General features: G+C 34.2%; 5 protein-coding genes and 1 pseudogene across 5 annotated transcripts; 4 read left to right on the plus strand and 2 right to left on the minus strand.

Annotated features, from left to right (window-relative positions):
- Positions 1–2,018: 2,018 nt before the first annotated feature.
- Positions 2,019–4,014, plus strand: LOC18012413 (transcription factor MYB96). The gene is made up of 3 exons (XM_006394330.2): positions 2,019–2,409; positions 2,685–2,814; positions 2,918–4,014. Exons 1-3 carry the CDS (start codon positions 2,277–2,279, stop codon positions 3,720–3,722), a joined length of 1,068 nt encoding a protein of 355 aa, XP_006394392.1. The 5' UTR covers positions 2,019–2,276; the 3' UTR covers positions 3,723–4,014.
- Positions 4,015–6,930: 2,916 nt separating this feature from the next.
- On the minus strand, positions 6,931–9,384 carry LOC18012414. The gene is made up of 8 exons (XM_006394331.2): positions 9,185–9,384; positions 8,460–8,790; positions 8,298–8,369; positions 8,042–8,106; positions 7,752–7,905; positions 7,586–7,675; positions 7,391–7,480; positions 6,931–7,298 (listed from the first exon to the last, which is right to left on the minus strand). The coding sequence occupies exons 2-8, from the start codon at positions 8,748–8,750 to the stop codon at positions 7,143–7,145; spliced, it is 918 nt and encodes a 305-aa protein (XP_006394393.1). The 5' UTR covers positions 8,751–8,790; positions 9,185–9,384; the 3' UTR covers positions 6,931–7,142.
- A 1,038-nt stretch (positions 9,385–10,422) lies between these two features.
- On the plus strand, positions 10,423–11,852 carry LOC112083358 (protein EMBRYO DEFECTIVE 514). The gene is made up of 2 exons (XM_024151018.1): positions 10,423–10,832; positions 11,403–11,852. Exons 1-2 carry the CDS (start codon positions 10,518–10,520, stop codon positions 11,712–11,714), a joined length of 627 nt encoding a protein of 208 aa, XP_024006786.1. The 5' UTR covers positions 10,423–10,517; the 3' UTR covers positions 11,715–11,852.
- A 2,596-nt stretch (positions 11,853–14,448) lies between these two features.
- Positions 14,449–16,289, plus strand: LOC18012326 (cyclic dof factor 1). The gene is made up of 2 exons (XM_006394332.2): positions 14,449–14,686; positions 15,324–16,289. The coding sequence occupies exons 1-2, from the start codon at positions 14,582–14,584 to the stop codon at positions 16,140–16,142; spliced, it is 924 nt and encodes a 307-aa protein (XP_006394394.1). The 5' UTR covers positions 14,449–14,581; the 3' UTR covers positions 16,143–16,289.
- Positions 16,290–18,683: 2,394 nt separating this feature from the next.
- LOC18012327 lies at positions 18,684–20,046 on the plus strand (annotated as a pseudogene).
- Positions 20,047–20,120: 74 nt separating this feature from the next.
- Positions 20,121–21,906, minus strand: LOC18012336 (NADPH-dependent aldo-keto reductase, chloroplastic). The gene is made up of 5 exons (XM_006394334.2): positions 21,787–21,906; positions 21,234–21,409; positions 20,903–21,149; positions 20,630–20,809; positions 20,121–20,400 (listed from the first exon to the last, which is right to left on the minus strand). Exons 1-5 carry the CDS (start codon positions 21,904–21,906, stop codon positions 20,173–20,175), a joined length of 951 nt encoding a protein of 316 aa, XP_006394396.1. The 3' UTR covers positions 20,121–20,172.
- Positions 21,907–22,876: the final 970 nt, after the last annotated feature.

The raw sequence follows: 22,876 nt of genomic DNA on the forward strand, positions 1-22,876 counted from the left end.
TAATATAGTATTAGAATGTATATACAAAAAAATATTCATATATCTTTGCTACTCCTTTTAGAAGCTCAATGCACGTCGGAGGAAATCATAATTTTAGAAGCTCAATGCACACAGCCACGACGTGCGTCGCAACATTCCTCTTGTTTCTTGTACAATTTTCAATTTATCTAAATATTTAGCAAGTATTTTTTTTTGTCAACACAATTGGTAGATATAGACCATAGACGTAGCTCAAATCAGTAATATAGTTTTAACTTTCAGAACAAAAATAAGATCCTCAAGTTGTGCTTCTCAAGTTGATATAATTTTAAAGTTGAAATGCATTAAATTCCGTAAAACTTTACTATGAGAGTTCATAATATACGTCTATGAGACTATGACCATAGACAGTCAAATAGTGAAGACCAAATCAATTGGTAGGTAAAATGAGAGTGGAAAGGACTCCGTTCTAGTTGTCTGTAAATAATTTCCTTAGAACTATTTGATTTCGAGGGTTCTTCCGGAATTTAACTTTGCTAGTGTTAAACCAAACCTGAATTGCGTATTTACTTTTGTTGAGAATGTGCTCAAATCCAAAATTAGTCGGGCATGCAGTGAAGTGGACATATTATACCTATAAAAAAAACTTATTAATAAATATTACCCCATAAGTTATGGACTTTTGAGGGGTCGACAATTCAATGGATGTGTTCACAAAATGGAGGTGACATTAAATTAGGGCTGCGTGGTGTAAGTTGCTAAAACTTGGAAATCGATTAATATTTTTTTTTTATAAAAACTTTAGAATAGCTATGTGTATCCGTATATGCATGCACTCTTTTATGCTGGTTACATTATCTCGTCGATTTAACTGAGGCTTTGATTGTATATTAGTCTTTAGCGGAAAAAAAAAATCAAATCGTAATTTAAGGTTAAAACACTTTGGGCAGTAGTTACCTTTTTACTATCAATGCAATACTCATAGAAAAAATCGAAAGCGAAACTGTATCAGGTACCAATTAATTGAAAATATAATCACATTTTCTTAACAAAATTTTCTTCAAAATGAAATACTTCACGCCAAGAAAATCAAATACTTAATTAGGTAGTATAGTGATAAACCGGAAGCATATTTCGGGCAGCCGCAGCATAAATGGGTTCAGCATTGTAATATCAGAAAATCCATTTAACTATACCAAAGAACTTGTTATTTTTGTTTGTTCTAAAAAAAAAGCGCAAGCAATATGGAAATGTAGTAGATATTTTTCTCTGGTTTTAATTTTGTCTTCTTTCGGTGCCACCTCATTTATCTCATACATCTTGCATTTATCAGCACCACACGGTTTTGAATGTCCAAACTGAGATTTATTCATACACACACATACGTGAACATCCATATCAGCATATGTAGATATAATATATCTATGTATACTCGTCAAATTCCCGCTGATTCTTTTGTTTTTTTGTTTAAATCATATTTATCTATAGAAAATACCTTATCATTTTATCCAAAGATAATTTAAAAATTTATACGCAAAGACGCAAAGAAAAGCTGTAGAATCTAGTTAGTGATTTTTATGTGTAGTTGTAGCCTAAAAAATGCAAAGCGTAAGAAAACATAGATAATTTATTGCTTTTATCCAAATATTCAACAATTAAGCAAAACGCAAAGCGAAATAGGAAATCTATAGTTTAGTAGTTTGTATGTGTGTTGCCGTAGGAGTTGTAGATGACCAAAAAAATTGCAAAGCGTAAGTGGAAGGAGTATTTTTCTTTTTTGAGTTTCGTGTTTTAAACACCAATAGTTATATATATATATATATATTAACTAGTAAACGCAAACGTCAAACACACATATTTGTGTTTAAAAACCGTGTAAGTCCATCCGACGAAGTGAGATGGAAGAAGGAGGCTGACTTTGGAGAGAAAGAGAGTAAATGCATTTTGCTGTCCGTGTTGACTCTTTGAAAGCAAAGCCAAAGCCTAAGCCAGCCCCCTTCATTATTGTTGCTTTTCATTCCAATAATTTATTAATTACTTACTAATCAACTCTTCTTTTTCTCTCTATCTCTCTCTCTCTCATCTATCTTACTCACTTTTTCTATAAATACAACCAACATCTCTCTCCACTTCTTCAGACAAAACCAAACCCATTTGGACTTTCTTTGTCTTAACTCTCAAATTTCCAAAAGCTTTTTTAAAAACCTCAATTTTTTGTTCTAAAATTTCATTAAAACCCTTCCAAACAGGTCGAATTTGTTCACTAACAGTATATTTTCATATTGAAACCATAAAAAATGGGAAGACCACCTTGTTGTGAAAAGACTGGAGTGAAGAAAGGGCCATGGACACCAGAGGAAGACATCATCTTGGTTTCTTACATTCAAGAACATGGTCCTGGAAACTGGAGATCTGTCCCAACTAACACAGGTTAGTCTTGGTAATTTCTTGATTACGTACTAGTTAGTTAATTTGTTTAAATAAACTGTTAAATTTTATTCCTTTTATGCTTACTTTTCGAATTTTAAATGTGTTTTTTTTTTATTCTATTTTTCTCTGCCTTGGTTGGTATGATCATTAAAGATGATTGTAATAAATAGCCTAAGTTGTTTCACCGACTCTTTCCTCCACACATCTCTAACTACCATTTAATCCCTTTTTCTTGATTTATTTGGCTTAAAATCTTTGTTAATTTAATGTTTTAGGTCTGAAGAGATGTAGCAAGAGCTGCAGATTGAGATGGACTAATTATCTTCGACCCGGTATTAAGCGCGGAAATTTTACTGAGCATGAAGAGAAGATGATTGTTCATCTGCAAGCCCTTTTAGGCAACAGGTAATTAAATACATGCACATGAAATGTCCAAAATTTACCTTTCTTGGGTATATGTATATCATAAGAGAGATCTAAATATAATTTTTCTTTTGTGTATATATAGATGGGCAGCCATAGCATCATACCTTCCAGAAAGGACAGACAATGATATAAAGAACTACTGGAACACTCACTTGAAGAAGAAGCTCAAAAAGATTAATGAATTTGGTGAAGAAGATAATGATGGCTTCTCTTCATCAAACACTAGTTCACAAAAGCAACATCAAAGCTCCAACAAAGGTCAGTGGGAGAGAAGACTTCAGACAGATATCAACATGGCAAAACAAGCTCTTTGTGAGGCCTTATCTTTAGACAAGCCATCATCATCAACACTCTCTCCATCGTCATCACCATTGTCACCAGTAATCGTACCACAAAACATACCTAGCTTCTCATCAGCTTTACTTGACCGTTGTTATGATCTATCCTCTTCTTCCTCCTCTACCACAACAACAACCACAACCACCATCACAAGTAACACTACTACTAATCCATACCCATCAGGGGTATATGCGTCAAGTGCTGAGAACATCGCTCGCTTGCTTCAAGATTTCATGAAAGATACACCAAAGGCATTAACTTTAACATCATCATCGCCGGTTTCAGAGACCGGACCGCTTTCTGCAGCAGCATGCGAAGAAGGTGGAGAAGGGTTTGAACAATCTTTCTTCAGCTTCAATTCCATGGAAGAAACTCAGAATTTGACTCAGGAGACAAGGTTCTTCCATGACCAAGAGAGCAAACCGGTAATATCAATGGACCAAGATCATGGTTTGATATCGCAAGGATCTCTGTCTCTGTTGGAGAAATGGTTATTTGATGAGAACATGGTTGGTATGGCATTGGAAGGACAAGAAGCGATGTTCTAGAACTAAATCAAGTGGAATTGTTTTAAAATTTGAGTGCTTAATTAGTTATGAGTTATAACAAATAATAACGAGTTATAACCTTTAAGATATATGCTTATTATTGCATTAGGGTTTTAGAGTCTTTAGTAGCTTTTAGCTCTACAACACTCTTTTTCCCTTTTGGTGGTATAATATTTTTCTATCTTTTTAATTGTATGTAGCGTAGAACGTAACACAAAGGGTTTATCTACTTTATTAATGTAATGTATTGTACTTTGTGGCTCATATGGTTATACAAATGTATTTTTATGTTTCTGGTTATTTAAATATTATATGTGTATATATATTGATATACTCAACACCCACAAAATTCATCATTGTATAAATTTCGTTTTCTAATCTCTACCTTTAACTAATGGGAAAAGATAAAAGTTCAACCAAAATTTTACTTTGCATACCTAATTAACAGCATTATATACACAATAAAACTAAACTATAACACCAATACTATTGGTTTCGTTTAGTTTGTATTCGACGAAATTTGTATTGTTTTTCTTTTTCTTTTTCAGTTAGTCCTAGTTTAAAATTTAGAAATTGTGTTGCTTGGATTAGTTCCAAAAATGGCTTTTAAAAATGAAAATTGTAGAACCAGTTAGGACAAGAAGCGGAATGTTCAAAATCATATTCAATCTATTATATAAGATTTTTGGTTAAAAACGCGAAAACTAAAATCCTATAAATATTAGATTTTCTACAATAAAATTATTGTTTAATATTGAATTTAAACCAATCCAACTAATACAAAGAGTCACACATATTAAATATTTTGTAAATAAAAAAATAAAAAAATCAAATAAAATGAAAAAAAAACTTACTCCCTCCGTTTCACAAAAAGTGTCATTTTAAGGTTTTATTTTTGTTTCACAAAGAATGTCATTTTATATTTTCAATGCAAAATTTTAAACAATATTCCACTTTTAACCCTATTAATTTAATGTATTTACTAGATAAAAACAAATTATTTAATATATTAATAAAGGATAAAGTTGTACTTTTAATAATTTTTTTAATATGTGTGAAAAATGTCAGAATGACACTTTTTGTGAAATGGAGGGAGTATAAAACTTACTGCTATGTTCTGGCAATCTATCTGGATATTCATATACATACTATTACTAAAAAAATTACTGGAATAAATAACATAAGTATTTATCAACTTTTTGTCCTTTTAAATCAATCATAATCCCAGAAGAAAAAATCTCATTAAATGATATCTAAAGAAGTCCACCTACTGATGAGTTACTCTAGCATTATTAATACATTTCATTCATTATTTTCATTAATTGCGATAATATCTCAAAATATGATTCTCTGTTTTGTTTATAACTTTGTAATGTTTTTTAAGAATAAATATACCACAAATTGGAGTTAGTAACATTTGAATAGACTTACGAAATAGTTGTAGGAAGAAAGGCTGTGAGACGAAGATTTCAAAAACGGTATTTTTGCTGTTTTTGGATATTTCTTAAAACAAAATAATAAGCCACAGTCCAGTATCCGATAAAATAATGTTCAAATAAATGTGTGATAAAAATACAAATCCAAGTAACCAAGATATGTAGCTTAATGATTTGAATAGAATTGTGGTGTTACTATCCAATTTTAAACCTGCATAATACATAGTGTTTCTTGTTAATAAAAAAAAATATATAAAGATATAAAGTTGCTAAAGAAAGAAAAAGAAAAAGAAAAAATCAAGAGCCAGGAGGAACATATGCACGGGCAGGCATATCTATACGTATACAACACATATATTTGCGTACAATAAATATAGGAGGCAAAATCTAGTGGTGGAGGGAACTTTGAAAATATACAAATAAATAATAGTTATATAAAAGAAGAGTAAAGAGTATTAAATGCTAACATGTGAAGGGTTTGACTTGTGCCTGTGAAACACTGAGATTTAACAACAAGCTGGTTACGACTTATATATTATGAGTATGCTTTAGCCACCGAAAACTCGCTTTCGACTATAATTAATTTCACACTCTCGAGACTTTAAAGTTAAAACTTAATCGTTGACTTCTTTGTCCTTCTTATCTCGGACGTTGACTTCGCTGTTTATTTTCAATGAAAAGCATTCGGATTAATAAAACCGGACCAATTCTTCAGGATATGTGTAGACTGTAGAGAGACAGTTGTTTTTTTCTTGTTCTTTGCTAATGAGCCAGTTGTTTTTTCATTACTCTTTTTTTATAATCAGGACCTTTTTCAGATAATTACCTTTTTTTGTAAATCAAAAATCTTTTGGATTGAAAACCAAACATGAAAAAAAACCCGATAAAACTGGATTTTATTTCAGGATATGCGTAGATTTAGTTTTGCTGCAGTGTCTAATAAAGATGATTTTTTCTTTTTTGAAAAATGATGATTTTGTTTTTGGTATGTTTAATTTTGATTGAATTAAAATAGATTTACATGATTATATCGGTACATAATTTGATGAAAATCGGGATCAAGATATAGAACTACTAGAAACGTTCGCTTCATGGATTTATTATATACAAATTTTCTATTACGAATGAGTACATGTAGATATATGTGTATATATATCTCGATATTTTGGTGCCAAAATATGAAATATTAGCTCCTTTTAATCGCAATTCGCATGTATAGGCAGGGTTTTAAACTCGAATTTACATATGTCGTAATTTTATGTGTTTTAGAAAAATACGGTAAAAAACATTAAAAGAGAATTGCATTTTGGATTGTGAAAGAAGAAAACTTTTTTTTGTTTCTTTGATATGATGTCAAAATCCTCGGCTGCATAGAGGTTGAGTCGTTGACTCATCTTCTCTGCATGGGATAATATAGGTAAGTGGAACCCGTAATTGAAGAAGACTTTTAAAAGCCGCTCCATCGTATTGGGCCTATAAATGGGCCCACTCTCTCGATATCATGACAAAATAAGGCATGGGTCATGGGTCATGGGTCATGGGTCATGGGTCATGCTGTATGGCCCTACCATAATATTTGTTAAAGTATACATATAATAATTAATAATTCATTATATTTCCTAAAAATGAAAAACTAAAGACAGAAAATATGTATAAAAAAAATTGTGTAATGCATTGGAGATCGTTGGTAATTTCTTAAATATATCTATAGATAGTATATCATATATGTGTAATAGCCAGAAAAAGAAGTAATAAGAATGGTAAACTAAAAGCATAAAAGTAAAATCGGTAAACAATCTTTCTTGTCCCCGTCTGTATGAACATAGACAGAGAAACTTCCCGTATAATTGTTTTAATCTCAGTTTCGAGTTTTGCTCCGAACAAGACCGATAAACAACAAACAGCTAGTTACAGACAGAGAGGAAAGAGACCAAAGTTGTGGATGATGTTTTAGTCTCTTGTACCAGTGATTCCGGAATATAAATCATTGCGGAGGTGAAGCTTCAGGATGGTGTTGTGGATTAGAAATCAGCTCAGGTGCTACTGCAAAGTGCAATCCTCCTCTGCGTTGTCCTCCTCCACCGCCACCGCCGCTGTGTAACATGAACGCTACTTCTGCAGCGGCCAGAGCGGCTGCTTCCTGATATTCACAGATACAAGACATTATAAACATGAGTGTAAACATATAAGTTTAGATCTATGTGTCTGTGTCTTTTTCAAAGAAATAGATACCTGTCTTTGTCTCCGGCGTTGTAATATACTAATAGCCCAAGCCATGATGTAACATGGGAGGAGAAAACCGGCGGCACGAAGCATGAAAAGCTGGCGAAAAAAACAAAGGAAAACAAAATGGCAGATTGTGTTATAACAAGAAAACAAAATGGGAGATTTGTGTAATGGCCTGTAAGTAATAAAAGATTTGCTTACAAAGAAGAAAGTTGATGGATCATCTTCTTCGTCGTCTGAGTTGTTGTTTGAAAGGTTCAGGGCGTGTCGTAGCAATAAAAGCGCCATTAACTGCCATTTTTAACTGTCAATAAGTCTCCATTTCAAGAAACATATAAATACATTAAAGATAAATGTAGGATCTTACGATAAGAGCAGCGGAGCGACAAAACGCAGCTCCACTTGAGTTAGAATCATTGTATTCGTCATAGTCTGCATCAAAGAAATGGCGTTCTGCAGCCGCCATTGCCAAAATGCGCGGGTCGTTCAAGTCTAAGGGAACACCATTGGCCCAATCTTCACTGCATAACGCACACAGATAAAGCAGCATGAGTAACGTGGCTTGAATGAAACGATGTTCTGCTATATGAAATTTGATATACTTCTAAATTTTTAGCTTAACGACACAAGAGACATAGATTCAGAAAAAAACGTTACCCGATATCAATTACGGTATCATCAGCGGGAGGAGGCGGTGGAGCTGTGTAGCCAGATTGATAAGACTGTTTCCATCAAAGGGGAAGAAATAAGATTTTTACTAGTTTTAATAGCAATTTACATACTTAAGCATTCAAGTAGCAAGAGAAGTTGTCGCTGATAACAAACAAATCACTGAGTAAAATATACACATGAATAAGAATACAGTAAAACTTACAACCAAAAGAATAATACTCAAGTGAGTGATTTTAATTACCTTGTGGCATATTTCACAGATTGTGTCGCCTTTCTCATTACACCAACGTTGAACACACTTCCGATGAGCATACTGGACAAAGCAAAAAAACAATTTTCTTTATACCAACGAAAACAAAAGAACAATGAGATATAAGTAAGATTCAATCAATCAAAATTTAACCTTTAAACTGCCACTACAAGAACAAGGGGACTCGAGGTTCTTGACGGAATCCTCCTCTTGGCATATACGGCATTCAACTGATTGGATAAGCGGTTCCTCTTCATCATCAACATCGTTCTGTTCCGTTGCTTCTTCTCTCTCGGTTTCATGATTCATCGATTTAGTAGTAGAAAGGCTTGTGGTGCCCTGAGCTCTGGAACTTTCTCCAGAAGATTCAATTGATCCTCTCTCTGAATTCAGGTGATCAGATGTTACGAGACGGTCGGTACATGAACTTAGATGATCAGCCATCCCTCACAGTTTACCCTCAATGCAAAAATACGTTGTTGACCTGTAAAAAAAAAAAAAACAAGAGAGCTCCCAAATGAACAATGTTCTGTTTTCAAGAATACAAATCGTCATTTCTTCGGAATTCAGCTCAAACGATTAATTTCAGTTCATTGAAGCGGAGAATTCTGGGAAATTGTCTTAATGAAAAAAGATTAGGATCTGATTAAACAAGTCTGTGTCTAGAAATTTCCACAAAAAACAAAAGAAAAAACCTGATCGGAAAAGCCCCAAGTTTTAGAATCCAATCTCGACAATATACAGAGATACGAATAGATCACACTTCAGGAATGAAACCCTAATATCGCAGATATCATAATTCCCAATCGCAGAAACAAACATAACCATAAACCTAGAAAATTAAAAATGATTAAGAGACAAAAAATCAATGATCATACCTATAGATATATTCTGGAATCGTAGAAAGGGAAAAGAAGCTCTCTTTCGATTTCTTGAAGGCACAGCTCTCCAAAGAAACTCGGACAAATGTGTTTTCTTGTTTGATGTTTGGTCTGAAAAAATCAGATAAGTAAGAAAATCTCGAAGCGCGTGTATACGGAATACACAAATGGAGGCTATGGAGCTATGGGAGTTGACGGTTTGACACGTTGACGTCCGTTAAAAGTCATGTTGAGAAGGCTTGAGAATCTTTCCCCTCACCCACTTTTATACCAAACGGTAACGGAATTCACAAATTTCTTCTTTTTTTTGTACCAATCCTTGTTTATTGTTAGATTTTAGATAATACTTACCAAAAAGTTTTTCACCAAATACAGGACCAACGAATTAAGTATTTTTAGAATTCAAGATTGGGGTGTTGATATGGCAGATGCATCTTTTTGATTTCTTGTTATTTCAGTAATTTTGAAAATTTAAGAACTTACATTTAATTTCAAGAGATGTAGTTGACTTTGACATTTTCCTCTTTGGCAAAATTGCTATTGAACCAAAGAAAGAAAACAAATAAGAACGTCCAAGTCTCCGATGTGCCCGACCGGCTGAACACTCCAAAACGTTCTCTTTAAAATATGTTTTTCGATTCCAAAATTATTCTTGTAAATTTTTAAAATTATTTATATTGATTGGAGCGATATTTTTATTCAAGAAATCTTCTACTATAAATTCTGTGCATGATCTTTAATAATTAGATATGGTTTCGTAGGAATCAAACGCCGTTGAAATGTCTATTACTTTTTCATTTATAACTTTTACATCGGTGATAGATGACTAAATAATTGAAAGCACATATTGTAGTTGTTACAACTTACAATTTTATTTTGTTATCTAGATATAACCACAATATTTAAATGTTTTTTTGCTAAATGTTCATAACAAATCATAAGATACATGGCCAAATATGCAGTTTCGTCTAGCTTTAGAATTTTGAGGAATCATATAGTTCTTAGATACACAGTACACATAAGTATACGCCAGATACACAAAAACAAAATTCACTAACCCTCAAGTCAAGTCTATTGACCATGGCTCAAAGCCTCAAACGATTCGGTATAAAGATAAATATATTACTTTCTATACGGTGAACAAAAACCGAAGGATAAATAAACAAACCGAACCGGTTCGATTAAAATCGGAAACCGAAGTCATATATAACGATGCGGCTTAGCCGTTTTTCGGTAATGTCACTCAACCTAAAGCTTAAACCCTAGAAATCGTAGAAAGAGAACGCGGAGACAGAGGAAAAAAAAGGCGAAAGCTTTGCAAGTTTTAACAATGGCGCAGCAGCAAAAGATCGTCGATCCCTTGTCGGCTGAAGTGAACCCAGACCCGAAAGTGGAGATGGAAGTCGAAGCCGTGGACCCGAAAGCAGAGACCGGCGACGAGACTGCGGAGAAACGTGAGAGAGAGGAGACGGAGGAGGAAGAGAACGGAGGCGAATCGAAGAAGCAGAAGGTGGTAGAGGAAGAGAAGACTAACGGGTCGGATCCGGTTAAGCTGGGTCCGAAGGAGTTTGTTACCTCTGTGGCGATGTTCGATTACTTTACCAAGTTTATGCATTTTTGGCCAACTGATCTCGATGTCAATACGGTATGTCATCTATGTGTTACTCTTCTTGTCTTTTGTTTTCTTTTAATTGCAAAGTTTAAACTTTTTTTTTTTTGTATTTGCTCGAGTTTTAATTGTTCTATAGGGAACATTAAGCTCTGATTGTGGATATTGGGTTATGCGATTTGTTTAGGAACATTAAGCTCTGATTGTGGATTTATCTAGTTAATAAGATCAAATTCGTGCTCTGTAGTTAAACTGGGACAGCTTGGGATTGGGTTCCTTTGCAGCTGTTATTTTTACTAGTGCTCAGAAGTTCATTGCAAAAAAGTTGTGTTCTTTATAGGTTATATGATTTGATTTTAGAGTAAGTTTGTATTTAGAAACTTTGTTTTGTCTGTAAATATTGGTTGTTTGTAATGATTGTGGGTTTTGAATTATGCAATGTGTTTAATGAGAGGTTAAATGGAGGTATATGACATTATCACGTTTTGATAGCAAAGTCGAGAGAACTTGTTAGTGGGGTTCCTTTGGAGCTATAGCTGCTCAATGACAGATGTTGCTGTTTCGTTTGAGATACTAATTAGTTTTGGTCTTGACTTTGCATTTCAGTATGAGCACATGGTGCTACTAGATCTGATTAAGAAGGGGCACTCGGAGCCCGACAAGAAGATTGGAGGAGGGATTAAAGCCTTCCAAGTAAGGACCCACCCGATGTGGAAAAGCCGATGCTTCTTTCTGGTTAGGGAAGACGACTCTGCAGACGATTTCAGCTTCAGGAAGTGCGTTGACCACATCCTCCCTTTGCCTGAAAACATGAAGACACCTGGAGCTAGCGGCAATGGATATGGTGGGAGAGGTCGCGGTGGTGGAAAAAGAGGCGGTCGTGGTGGTGGTAGAGGCGGCGGATTCAGAAGAAATTGATTGCCTTGTTATAAATAGAGTGAAATTTTGGAGCTTTCATGTTATGTTCTGTTGCTGAAAACTTATTAAGTTATGATCTTGTCGAATGCTACTGTTGTTTTACAGTGAATCATTTCCTGAATGCGTAATCATATGACACATTACGTTTTGCCTATCCGACAAGAAACATAAACTGGACCGATCCATATTATGTTAAAGTTTGCTTGGTTTATAATCGTTTGAAACCAAAAACCAAAAGCTGAATGATATAATCCAAATCCAGTACCTTCAATTGCTAGTGTGGTGCTGAAAAATAAAATTAAAAAATATTTGGGAAAAACATTAAAAATGAAGTTATCACCTATCAGTGAAAAATATCAACTAAAGTCTTCTCTCGTACCTCTTCTCCTCCATAGCTGTCGTTTTTACGAATTATCCAATTTAGGAGTTGAATTGTGTTTTATTTTTAGCCTAAGAATCGTTGTTTTTGCCCCCAAAAAATTATAAACGGCGTCGTCTAAAGTTTAGGCTGTTTGGTAAACAACGTTGTTTGAAGTCTCTATTCAAACATTGCACGTTGATAACTTGACACTGTGTTTCCAGTTTGTAGATTCTTATGGGCTTCTAGAATTGCTTCTCATCACAGAATATGTGTTTCATATTTGAAATTTTGAGTCACCTTTTACACACGGTACGAAAAAAAAAAAAAATAACACGGTAATTATAGTTTGTAAAAGCTGTGGTCTGACAAGTGGGATGGCTTTGTCGGGAAAAAAAAAAGACCTAATTGCAGGTGAATCGAGGGACCCACAAAAGAATCTGACGTGGAAAAAGGCGGAGTTTGGTTTAGATCGATCTGATAATTAGATTGTGAGAGACATCAACACCTTTTCGGCAATAGCCAATGAGAGAGCGACATCTCACATTATTTGACCTCGTCTGCAGTCTCTCCTTTATCTTATGTCTTAACGTATAATCAAATTCCTGCATACTATATGGTTGTAAATTATATACTTTTCTTAGTTATAGTTTCTTTAATTTGGAAATTAACTATCTTATTTTCCAATCGGATTCGAAAATTGAGTTATTATTGAGGGTAATGTGTAGTCTCCAAGAAAAATGGATGTGGCTATGATAGAGCCGTAATAGTCTATAATCTAACATATGGTTTTGCAAAAGAAGATGGTTCGATTAAATTTGGAAGATATGGTCAATGATTCAGTAAATATGAGAATTCTGGATCAATCGACTAAATAAATCAGAATGTTTTATGTATGTAACCGTTGCGTTTTTATCAACATTAAGTTCTACTTTTTTTTTTCTTTTTTTTTTGGACCGTAATATTAATATTCCTACATAATCACAAATTCAGTTAGCTTCACTTATATAATCTTTGATAAAATAAACCAACTAAGAAAACAAAGTTATAGTATTCTACAAAATCAATGGTGTAGACCTCAAACTAAGGACATTTATCCTTCTACTAACCAATTAAAACGTAACATGTAAAAACAAAGAAGACAACTCTCGTGTGATGCTGACATTTACCTACCCATAAGTCTCTGAACATTACTACTCTCGTGTTTTTATTATAACTTTGTTTCAACTCAAACATATAGATAGATAACTCTATATAATATAATGTCATAATAATTCGAAAGAGAAGTGTCAAAATGTCTTGATTTTCTTTTACCATGTATTGGTGATATATAGAATTTATAGTCCATTTAAGCTAAACATGCCGGAATTGATTTTGCTTACGGTAAATATTGTAAATAGGACCGAAATGTGTTTGGTAATTTGTTAAACGTTCTGAACTTTCAATTTTTAGAAACGACTTAAAATCTATTATTATGTATCCCATATATTATTTTATTGTATCAAAATATATAATTATGATTTGTGAGATATTGAGAGGCCAAAAAAAAAAATGTTTGTGAACTACTTGAAGTGGTACATAAGGGGCAAGGGGTGCCTTCCTTTATTATGTTTGGTTTTACGCTAACAATTAAAAGACTTTGTTTGGCCAAATTCAGAAATTGTACGATTTCTAATATTTCAGTTAATATTGTTTTAAAATTCAATATTTCAATATCCAACTTAAGTTAGCCCTAAATTAGTATAGAAATATCCTCATTGTTTAGACAAAAAAAGAACCTCATTTCAGAGACAAACACAATTGTTACATTTAACCCCAAAAAAAAAACACAATTGTTACATTCAAGTTTTTGTTAAAAAATATGATTTCTTCCCTCTAAAAGTCAAGCCTATGTTTGTAAGTCATTTGTTTGAGACTAAAACAGAGTAAGATCTTTGCCTTTTCTTATAAGAATCTGCATATGTTTAACAAGTAGAGCTAATTAACAACTCAGGTACTCTTGAGTTATTGTGTTTTATGCTTTGTTTGTTCAAAGGAAAGGTTGGTGAACGTTTATAAGCAGATTAATAGTGGACTGAAAAAAACTTGGCATTTCTTTTCAATATGGGAAAAATACCAATTATTTTCTCATAAAAATTAATAAAGCAAGCAGTGTTATAAAGAAAAGATTATATGCTAGATACTTAGATAGACACCAAAACCCGATCCAATAACCCATCAGTTTAAAGGTGTTTGGGAGAAAAGTAAAATATCAGAAGCCACATGAACTTGTGGTTGAAAGTCGACGAAAATGCTGACGTGTTATCCACTTCACTTTTTAAAACGTATCAAAATCCCAAATCTCACGATTTCCAAACCAAAATATTTCCAATCTGCCCAATCAGAAAAAAAAATCGAGAGAAACAAAAAAACCTTAAAAAAAAAAACAGAGTGAGTTGGATATAGTATTGGTCTACCGAGAAAAAAAGAAGAAGAAGAAGAAACGGAATAAAGCAAAGAAAAGAAAATAATGATGGAAAGTAAAGATCATGCGATTAAACTCTTCGGGATGAAAATTCCTCTCTCGACGGTTTTCGAGGCTGCAGATGAAGAAGATGCAATTTCGGCAAAGAAGGTACTGATTCTGTTTTGTTACAGAGAATGATAATAAAAAGATTTGAGTTTTTGTGTTTAATTGGACTTGGAAACTATTTAATAATTTTATCTGATAGTAGTAACTGAAAAGTGGGTTTGTGAGTTTCTTGTACATGTATCCATTAAAGGCAAAGTCCAAGGTTTTATTCTTCTTATTTTTTTCGTATCCTTTTATAATCATTAGTTGATGAATTGGTAAAAAATTTGCACTTTTTAGAGAACTCTTAAGACAGTACTCTGAAATCCTAACTCCGACATCTCTGTGCTGAGTTTTGGTAAACTCGAGGTTAGTAGTACTTTGTTTGATGGCTTCTCATGAAACGAAAAGCAAATTCGATTCTCCATAAAATAATAATATTTTTAGTAAAAATTAAAAGTATTGCTTTTTTTTTTTTGACATTTGCTTTTTTCGTGTTTCGTTTTATCAAATCAATAAAGGTGAGAGAGAGAATTTAGGTGAATCGTGTACTCAAAAGACTTTTTTCTCCACCACATTTTTTGTTCTCTAGAACCTTCTTCTTAAGAATCTCATGATAGTCGTAATATATGCATTAAAAATCTCTCCTTTGTTTTTATTCATACGTCCCTGATAATCCGAATCCACTCTCATGCCTCAGAAACAAGACGAGACATTAACAGATCAATCGGAGAAAGACAAAACCCTAAGGAAACCGACCAAGATTCTTCCATGTCCAAGATGCAACAGTATGGAAACAAAATTCTGTTACTACAACAATTACAACGTAAACCAACCTCGCCATTTCTGCAAAGCTTGTCAAAGATATTGGACCTCAGGTGGGACCATGAGAAGTGTCCCGGTAGGAGCCGGACGACGCAAGAACAAGAGCAACTTATCTTCTTCACATTACGGCCATGTCACCACCATCTCTGAACCAAACGGCCCGGTCCTTAGTTTCAGCCTCGGAGATGATCACAAGGTCTCGAACAATAGGTTCGGGCATCCGAAGCTAGTGGCTCGAATAGACAACAATGACCACCGCAAAAATGATGAATCTTGTAACAACGAAATGAACGGTTTGGATTGCTTTCCGGGAGTTTCGTGGCCGTACACGTGGAATCCTGGTTTTTACCCGGTTTACCCTTATTGGAACATGCCATTGTTGTCTTCTTCGCCTAATTGGTCAAGTCCTGATTCTACTTTAGGGAAGCATTCGAGAGACGAAGATGAGACGATTAAGCGAAAACAGAGGAATGGATCTGTACTGGTTCCTAAGACTTTGAGAATTGATGATCCTAATGGAGCTGCAAAGAGTTCGATATGGACAACACTTGGGATCAAGAACGAAGTCATGTTCAAAGGGTTTGATTCGAAGAAAGAGGTTAAGATTAACAATGAAGAAACAGAGACTTCTCTAGTTCTTTCTGCGAATCCAGCTGCGTTATCAAGATCAATTAATTTCCATGAACGGATGTGATCCTATATATATATATATATAGTACTTACTATATATAGAATGTATAGATGTGGCTTACTTGTTTTTTTTGTTCCCCCGGCTTTCATAGGCTTTAACAGGTTTTGTACCATTTATAACTTTTTACTTTCTAATTCTTCAGTTTGATTTTCGTTACGAGATTAAATAACGGTGAAAGAAAAGTTCGGTTTGACCGTTATTTGCATTCTATTCGATAGTCTGATAGAGCCATAGAGCTCACATTAAAACTATAAAAAGACTTTTTAGAGAATATATGAGGTAGACCGTATACATCTTACTACTTTACACATGATTAATAAAAACAAGTTACGATCATCTAATGCAAGTAACGCTTTGTCTAATATATCATCTCGTTTATGCGATAACTAAGAATTGTGAACTGCTGTGTGTGGGCACGACAAAACACCACAAGCTTACAATGCGATGAATTTCTAAATTTTACTTGAATTTCTTTTTGAGTATTGCTTGAAATGGTTGAAACAGTTCCTATCAGCTGCTTTCTTATTTTCATCTCCTTTTTGAATACCTATGCAAGGAAATAGAGATGGGTCACACTGTTTTCCAAAATTTATTTTTATTTTCCTGAACTTTGGTCTGGTATCTGATAGCAACTTAGATATTTTGGACAGTTCAACTGGTATTAGCCACAAATGTGATATCCTAAACTATTTTCTATTTTCTTTTAATACTAAATAATGTGGGACACAGAATTTGTTGGCGCTGAAAGCAAAAGGCCTGACAAGTTGTTTCTTTTTCTTTGCCTGTGGCTTGTGCCCTTTTCATAATTTCACTGTCTTTTGCAAATTTTTTTGGTTGTTTTTAGATTGTGGCAAAGCAGAGTGGCCATAAATTTGACAGAAGCAGTGTGGTTTAACATGACAATTATACCATCACCGATGGCAAACGCGTTACAACCGCAACACATTTAGGGGCCTAATGATATGGCTAACCCTCTTTTATGTCTCTCTGTTTTTGGGAAATGAAACAAAAGTTAACTAAAATTTGAAGATCCAAAACGACCAAACTATATTTGTAATAAAATCAGAATGCACATATCTAACCACAGTGATTACCGTCAATCACTTTTAACTTTTAACTCATCAAGCATCGGAAGTCAGGGTCAATCCTCCACCATGATTAAAGAATGATTTATAAGAAGAAACTCTTAACAAAAAAATCTCAATTAGTTCAACTTCATTTCTACTTCCTCTTTTAAATTTTACAATAGAGAATTTTTAGAAGATCTGATCTTGCCTTGTATATTGAATCAGAAGGCTTTATAAACGTGCCATTTGTTGTTATTCAAAATTAATACATTGAATCTGTATCTACAAGACTACAACCTTTGTTTTTTTTTTATTATTCTTTCTGTAAGAAGGGAAAGCAAAAAAAAAAAAGTCGACTGAAATTGACAGAAGCCATAACATAAATAGAAAAGGAAATTTGATAACATATTTTTGAAAAGAAAAAGTGACATGAACTTGGAAGGAAAATGGTGAAAAAGAAAAGTCCACTTAGAAAGTGAATTAAAAAGGGACTTTAGATGAGTAGACTTCCACACGAATGGCTTCTCGTACGAGTATGACTCGTGTAAAGTAAACAATCCATGACACTCCGCCGTGTAAATTAAAAACGAGAAAAAGAGACAAGTTAAGTTATTTCTTCTTTGACTTTTGGCCATAAACTAAGTACAGTTCATTCTAATCAAAATTTGATGCCATTTTGAAATGATTACCAAGATTTATGTTCAAATGTAACCCGTGTAAAGTAAATCATCCATTCTGACTTTGTCATTTCAAATTAAGTTTAATTATGGTTTGCATAAAATAAAATAAAATATAGAAAATATTGTAAATATATAGTGATGAATAATATTTAGTATTATCATGAAAACAGGTCGTTTCAGTGGCATCTTTCTGTGACAGTGCCTCCAAAAAGTGCTTGAAGAAATTGAGTAAGATCAAAATCTAAATCATATAACTAAAATCTTGCAGAGCACAACTTACTACTAATTAGTTATATACAAAAATTCATGATCACACGTCCTCTCGCATAGCTTTCATGGATAACTCTCATCAAACGCGAATTTGGAAGGGAAATTTTCAAAAAACTAAAACAGTCAAAGTTTACTCGTCATTATAATCACTTGGAACAGTCAGGATCAGGAACATTCATTGCAACATACATACACATACATACAGACTAAAAAAAGATCATCTCTACTTCAGTGGAAGCCGATTTTTCCGAGGCCCATATCCTTCAGGCCCATAGTGAAGTTACCATATTTTCAGCTGTGTACACATGGCGCGGGCCCCATAGTATCTTTGATACGCCACCACGATTAACAACAGATAAGCCCCCGAAATTCCACGTTGGCATAGCCGGATCCATCGAAACCATCGTTACCGTCCAATATACCACGTCATTTAATCGCACGGTAGACGGTAGATTTCCATTCTCCAAAGCTCAGCCACAAACTCATCTCACAGCTAAATAAATAAATACAAAATCGGCATAAATCGAATAACTACAAATTCCCCATCCCGATCTCTACCAGTTATACATCATATTGTCTTTTTTTTACTCATCTTTAGTGTATTCACTCTCAAGAACCGGATTGTTGAGACGGGTCGGGTCGGATCAAGTCGAGTAGATAATGGCCACTGTCACAACGCAAGCCCCTGCCGCGGTTTTCCGCCCATGTGCATCGAGGATGAGGTTCCTTACCGGTTCTTCCGGTCGATTGAACCGGGATTTATCGGTTAAACCGATCGGCTCATCCACTAATACGGCGTCCTTCAAAATCGAAGCCAAAAAAGGAGAATGGTTGCCCGGTTTAGCATCACCGGGTTACCTTACCGGCAGGTAAAATATATATACACACACACACAAACTTACTTTGTGCGACTATATATTTTGCTTTTACATAACCGGACCAATCCAACTCCATAATCAAGAATAATAATGCTATGTATCCGGTTAGGTTGGAAATTAGACCAAGTTGAACCAAATACCAGGTTAACTGATTACAAATTGTATTCTGAAACAGTCTTGCTGGTGACAATGGTTTCGATCCTCTGGCTCTAGCAGAGGACCCTGAGAACTTAAAATGGTTCGTTCAAGCAGAGCTAGTTAATGGCCGGTGGGCAATGCTCGGTGTTGCCGGAATGCTTTTGCCTGAAGTATTCACCAAGATCGGTAATAAAATAAGTTAGACGTAGAAATATGTTTGGAATTCAAAGAACTTGTCATTGATAAAGTGTTCACTTCAATCCAATTAATGTGACAGGAATCATAAACGCTCCGGAATGGTATGACGATACTTTGCATCATCGTCGACATTGTTCGTTATCGAATTTATACGTTTCCATTACGTTGAGATCAGAAGGTGGCAAGACATCAAGAACCCGGGAAGTGTGAATCAAGATCCAATCTTTAAGCAATATAGCTTGCCTCCGAATGAAGTCGGTTATCCAGGCGGAGTCTTTAACCCGCTTAACTTCGCTCCCACGCTCGAGGCTAAGGAGAAAGAGCTCGCCAACGGTAACTAAGATTAGTTAATACTAACATTACATCACAAACCTTTTAACTTCTTAAGCAAGAAACCTCCTAATTAGAAAAGTTTTATTTTTGCCAGGGAGGTTAGCGATGCTGGCGTTTTTAGGGTTTGTGGTTCAACACAATGTGACTGGAAAAGGACCATTTGAAAACTTGTTGCTGCACTTGTCTGATCCATGGCACAACACTATTGTCCAAACCTTTAGCGGCTAAAACTCTTAAAAGAGGGCTTTATATCTACCATATCTACACTTCTTAGTTATTGAGCAGGGATCGAACTCAGAAATCGTTGCAGTTCCATGAGAATATTTATTTATAATCAAATCAACCAAGACGGTGTTCTTTCATGTTGTAATGACTTTATATACCAAATGAGAAAAGGATGAACATAGGCAAACAGAATGTCGAGATGAAATTACATTTTGGATTAAATATAGTGTGAAACCCTAGTCAATTAAATCTCATCATCCCAAAGTTGTTGGATGGATTTGTAAGGGCTAGTGGTCTGATTAACAAGGAAATCTCCTCTCATGATCTTCCGTTCCTCCAATTGGTCAATGAGTGACAAGTCTTGATCATCCAATTTAATCTCTGATACTCTCTTATTCTCTCTCATTCTTGCTCCATTAAAACTTTTCACTACCACACTTGCCCCTTTTGACATTCCCCACCTCAGAGCCACCTTCATTTATCAATATATATAAATCTTTGGTTACAATCACTTAAGGATTTCGCTTTTATTTGTGGTTTTATTTGCATGTTGTACTTTTCAAAAACATAACAGTTCACAAAAAGATACAAATGATAAAGGTAAATGCCAAATTAAAAAAAGGTTTAAATTTAAAGCAAATATGTAAGGCTCCTAGAAAAAAGTAAAGAGCCAAAAGTAATATATATAATTTATGAGTTACCTGAGCTGGAGTGGCATTATGCTTGAGAGCAATGGATTTGATGACAGGATGTTCAATCACAGCTGTTGATCCCCAACAATTCCCTGGCCCACCAAGTGGTGAATATCCACTGACATGGATCCTGTTCTCTTCACACACTTTCCTTAGCTTGCTTTGTCTCCACAATGGATGCATCTCCACCTATATATATATATATGCACACAAAATCTTAGTTTCTTGAATCACCCAAAAAACAAGAAACGAGAAATCTTGGTAGGAATGTTGAATCCAAACCTGGTTAACTGAAGGAGAGACGGAAGCGAAATCGAGGAGATCGAAAATCTTTTTAGATGAGAAGTTGCTAACACCAATTGATCTACACAGACCCATCTCAAAGCATCTCTCCATGCCTTGCCAAGTTTCTTCAATCCCCAAATCTTTCTCAAACTCTTCTTCCTTTGGGATAGGCTCACTCACTCCTGGCTTTAGCTTTATTGGCCAATGCACCAAGTAACTATCTAGATACTCTAGCCCCATTGTCCTATAAAGTCATAAACAATGATATTGATCTGTCGAGCTTCATAATATTGTATGTGAGTGTTTGTGTTTGTAGAGTGAAGCTTACTTGAGAGTTTGTGTAAGGGCAGAGATAGGGTCATGGTGATCACTAGACCATAACTTTGAAGTGACAAAGATATCTTCTCTCTGGACAGTTCCACAAGCGATAGCTTGTCCCAATGCAGTTCCTAGAGCTTCTTCTGATCCATATATTTTTGCTGTGTCAAAATGTCTATACCCTATCTGCCTCCATTGCAAGAGGTAAGCTTATGAGATATTTGAGTTTTCCTTATTGTTTATATATAGAAAAGTTAACATTATGTCTATTTAATTTCTTATTTCTAATTAGATAGATTTTTTTTTTCATTTTAGTCAAGAATTTGTATACCGTACCAAGCTATGATTTGAATAGATAAAAATATATTTAAGTGACTTCTAAACACAAATGTTAGTATCATATTAGGTGATCAACTGACGACTCTACTCTGCGTACACTTTATGACTTTAATTATGGCCATGGGGATGGTATAGGAGTCATATACAAGGAGAAAAACACCTATATTTATAAGATCATTTGATAAAAATTTCTTAAAGTAAAAGTAAAAACAGAGAAAACAAACCTTGATGGCTTGATGGACGGCTGAGATGGTGCTCTCTCGATCTTTTTGAGGACAATAAGTTCCCATTCCAAGCAATGGAATCGTCTTCCCACACCTTAGACGTGCCACGTCACTCCTCATTCCTCTCTTACTTCTCTCTCTCTCTAATCTCAATGTGTTTCTCTCTGTTGAGTGCTGAGTGTAGAGTCTATATGATATCTTTATATAGGCCACTAAAAGGTCAACGAGCTTGACTTTTTTGATCTTTTTATAACAATTTCCCTGATGACATCAATTATTTTTATATGTAAATTAGAATATGACCTATGTATGGAGTATTATATATGATCATTTTAATGTTTTAATTTTGAAATGTGAAAAGGACTTGGGACTATGGAGGTATCGAAGCACGAGAGTTTTCCATGTCTTATGGGATTTTCTTAGCCTACCCAAATCCTCATCTCTCAAACCTCAAGATGATATCTTCTCTCCTCATAAATTTCCTCATTAGTGTTTTGAGTGTTTCCAAAATATGGTTGTTCTTACATTTGTATTTTGCAACTTGATTCAATTGGGAATTTTACAAGCTAATCACTTGTCAAATGTTTGGTATTTACTCATCTACTAACTTATAATTGGCGTAATGGTCTAGTATTATTTTATGTATAAAATAACAACTAGCAGTTCCACATTTAAAACTTTACCTTTATAATGTAACAAGTTTTCAACAAAAAACTGTAGTCTACTCCACTTTTTTCACAAACGATATCAGAGATCATGCATGTTCTCTTTTAAATTTCTTTAAAACCGAAGCCAAAGCTCACTTTTTTTCTTCAATATAAATCATTTTTATGTACACAATGCTAATATTAAATGAGAGCATATTTGTATAATTCATTTATGTGAAATATGTTAAAACGTTTTAAAAAAAAAAAATTAAACTGACGCTTTTTCTTTGAAACGGATTGAAAGATTTTTTTATGATAAAAAGTCAATCAAAGTATTAATAATCAGCAGGAACATATATTGTTGATATGATAGTATAGCACAAGAATAACATCCACATTCGAAGAGGCGTTTCTTAGTAAATTTTTTATTATTATAATGATAA

Source organism: Eutrema salsugineum, unplaced genomic scaffold, assembly GCF_000478725.1.
Source record: "Eutrema salsugineum unplaced genomic scaffold, Eutsalg1_0 scaffold_6, whole genome shotgun sequence".
NCBI lineage: Eukaryota > Viridiplantae > Streptophyta > Magnoliopsida > Brassicales > Brassicaceae > Eutrema > Eutrema salsugineum.